Source organism: Sabethes cyaneus, chromosome 1, assembly GCF_943734655.1.
Source record: "Sabethes cyaneus chromosome 1, idSabCyanKW18_F2, whole genome shotgun sequence".
NCBI classification, from domain to species: domain Eukaryota; kingdom Metazoa; phylum Arthropoda; class Insecta; order Diptera; family Culicidae; genus Sabethes; species Sabethes cyaneus.
Genome location: NC_071353.1, coordinates 95,939,332 through 95,942,799, shown reverse-complemented (window position 1 = coordinate 95,942,799; position 3,468 = coordinate 95,939,332). Strand labels below are relative to the sequence as shown.

The window sequence follows — 3,468 nt, the reverse complement described above, 5'->3', positions numbered from 1 at the left end:
ACACAGTTTTAATAAAATAACAGGTTTTTATAAAATGCACCTATCCCAAGGTTTAGTTTTTCTACTTCATACGGGTTTAACTCTCACAATGATATATGAGCTGCTTCTTATCATTTGTTGACTTTGTGTGCACACTGATAAAGGAAACCGTGACTCACCATTTAGCTGACACGCACGTTAATATGTATTGACCCGTTGCACCTGAATATCTGCTGTCTTTTTTCGGGTGATTTTGTTCAATTCTTATCACAGTGTTTTATCGTTGATAAATGTTATTATACAATCTAGTGATAACATCGATTCCGTTGAAGACATTCTTTTCTGAATAAGATAACGTCGAAATGGCAGGTTGAATTCAGTTTTGTGAAATTGTTAGTAGGTATAACAAAACAAAATAGCAGTTGAGAGATTTGTGTAAAATAAGCACCAAAACAGAATGTTGACACAATTTGCTGGTAATTTGTCATGTGCTGTGGAGCCGGGGCAAATTTTTGTGATCAGTGCCAGGCCTATTGATGATGCCGAGAGGTATTTACAATGTATTTTATAAGATATCATATAACAAAGTCGGGTTGTTTTGAGTTAGAATAGATATCAACTTTTTGTCTGGAAAATCTGACGAAGCAGATAACATTTTGCACCTATCAGTACGTTTCCTGGAAGATATCATTGTTCGTAATACGAAACTTTCGAATAGTTGGGGTCACGAAGAACGAGAAGATAGCTTAAATGAGCTTACAGCTCCCAACCCCATTAAAGCAGGTGAGTTTCGAAAAACTTTTTTGTTTTTCTCTTTACTAGAAGACTAACATTTCTTCAGGAGAGCTTTTCAAACTATACATATTGGTTGGGGATGACAAGTTCCACATCGCGATAAATGGACAATCCTATTGCACCTATATGTTTCGTGCAGCTCTTTCGGAAATTCGCACGATAACAATTTTCAAGGATGTCCAGCAAATTACACAGATCGACCATAGACAAGCATTCCCAACGCCGTTTCCTGCTATACAACTAGAGGAATCGTTCAACTCATTCAGCAATGATGTTCCGAAACCATTTTTTCCAGGTTCGTTAAAATTAACTATAATTATGTTTTAATTGTGGTAATTACAGCATTACAGACAACTAGTAACTACTCACAGTTGTAATCTACTTTGCTTCTAGTCGGAAATAATAAGATCTCTTAAACGCATCATAGATTGTGATAACCATATAATTTGAAATGTTTTATTTTATTTTATTGTTTCAAATGCTTAAACTCAGGTAAACATACATAACGAGAAAAGACGAACAAATTTCCCTTAGAGAATTGGGAAAAGTAGAAGACCTCGAATAAGGTTTTCATTTATTCATTTATTCATTTTGTGCAATATTTTATAGAACTTTTGGAGTGTTCGGTACAAACCTGTACAATAAGGCCATTACAAATATTTTAAAAAGTTTTTGTGCCTCCGGTGTTGGGCCACTGAAGGGGGGAGGGGCGAAAAAAACAAAGAGGACTTTTTAATCGAGTAAAAAATTGGATATTAGGCTTTTTACTTAAAGTTTAAACGTGAAAACCAAATATTTTTTTGCTTTTAATATACCTACGTTATAATATTTCCCGTGCAAAAAAAAATCCATGTAAAAAAAGACAAAAACGAAAGAAAATTTTTTTGGCCGATTTTCGGAAATTCCATTGTTTGAATTCACATTTCTCAACTCGTACACTTATTTTTCGAGATTTCTCACGTAGGGGGGGGGGGGGGGGGGGGGTGACAAAAACTTTAAAAATAATTTGCAGTCTAATTTTCAAATTTTTTTCAAGCTACTAGCCAATAGTGCAAATCCACTAGAAAATAGTATACCAAATGTGATGTCTTGGCGCAGAGCAGGCTCTTAAAATTACAAAATAAATGTTTGAAACCGTGTAAAAATTCAAGTTGGCGAATGATAATTTGACATATTTGACTAAAAACATTTAATATGGGGATTTGGTAGCTGGCTCTTGGATGGGGACTCTCAGAAGTGAAAAAAGAAAGTTTGATACCATTTTGAATTTCAAAGCGATGGTGGATTAGTTATTCCTCTTAAGTTTTTTAAGTTTTCATGCTTTTTGCTCAACAATAATTTGCCATCTTAAATTTCAAAATGACATTAGACAACGATTTTTATCTTCTAACCGTCATCCTCGTTTCAGAACAGTCCATAGCATGAGGTTTCTCAAGGAACGTACTAAGCCACGTGCCCCCGTCTTAAATTTAAAATAGTGTCAAACTTTACATTTCTAATTGTTCTGAAAAAAAAATCCATAGTGAGGTTTTTTCATTCAATTTATTAAATGATCATTCCTTTTTAGAATTACACATTCTTCAAATTTTCAAAATTGTATAACTCTTAAACGCCAAATTTTTTTTCTCGTTCCGTGATTATTATGTAAAATTGACCAGTGAGTGTTTAAAGCATTATGAATCGAAAAAAATTGGGTGTGTTTTGTTATATTCGCATTTTTCGTCGATAGATTAAGACAGTTTAAAAAAAAAAAATTCACAGTATTCATTTCGCAAGACAAACGTTTGCGATTTTGTTGGAGTATCATAATCTACTATAAATCGAGGCCTAAATCGAAAAAAAATTATCAGGTATTAATCTAAATAATTTATAATGTTCTGAATTTTTAGGTCACGTGATTGTAATCACTGCAATACCATTCGGTAACCCCCGTGGTGGATTTATTATACGCTTTACTGAAAATGGCTCGAAAAGGCAGGCTTTGCATTTCAATCCACGCTTTGATCCACACTATATAGTGGTTCGCAATTCGCACACGGAAACTCTGGAGTAGAAAAATTTAAGTATAAATAAGCTAATAAAATCACTGATAGATGCTTCACTTTACAGATTCCGCCGGGAAGAGGAACGTAGTGGAGGTTTCCCGTTTGTGTTGGACCAACAATTTAAATTAGCGATTGGCATGACCGAAAATGAATTCAAATTCGCAGTAAATGGAAGTTACTTCGAGTCCTACGCTTATCGTAACATCAATCAGCTTGATATTCTAAACGGATTTAAGGTGCAATGTAGCAATGGTATGCAACTTGAAGTCACCAACGTTGATCACATGAATATGGGCGTACCTGATTGCGAGGGTTTTGAAAGTTATTCGCATCCAGAAGTTGAAATTTTTTAACAGATTTCTTTTCTTCTATTGGCTAGTTGTTATTCATCCGTATTAGAAATAAAATAATCAACTTTATCAAACTATATGCACGTGTTGGAAGTCCACTGTTTGAACTGTCGCAACGATGTCACTCGCTTCACTGCCTGTAACTAACTGTGGCGATATTTAACTGTATTTCGCGAATCGCAACTAAAAAGCATCCGATTATTGATTTTTGTCTTTGCTCTTCTCTAATACGCGCCTCGAAGTCTGGGTCTGGTGATTTGTTTCGTGAGTTGCTACATTCGGGCGACGCAGCTAATGCG

At 34.8% G+C, this 3,468-nt stretch overlaps 1 protein-coding gene across 1 annotated transcript; it reads left to right on the top strand.

Annotated features, from left to right (window-relative positions):
• The first annotated feature begins 289 nt into the window (after nt 1-289).
• LOC128732526 (32 kDa beta-galactoside-binding lectin lec-3-like) lies at nt 290-3,172 on the top strand. The gene is made up of 5 exons (XM_053825791.1): nt 290-528; nt 587-762; nt 821-1,069; nt 2,664-2,823; nt 2,884-3,172. Exons 1-5 carry the CDS (start codon nt 437-439, stop codon nt 3,170-3,172), a joined length of 966 nt encoding a protein of 321 aa, XP_053681766.1. The 5' UTR covers nt 290-436.
• Nucleotides 3,173-3,468: the final 296 nt, after the last annotated feature.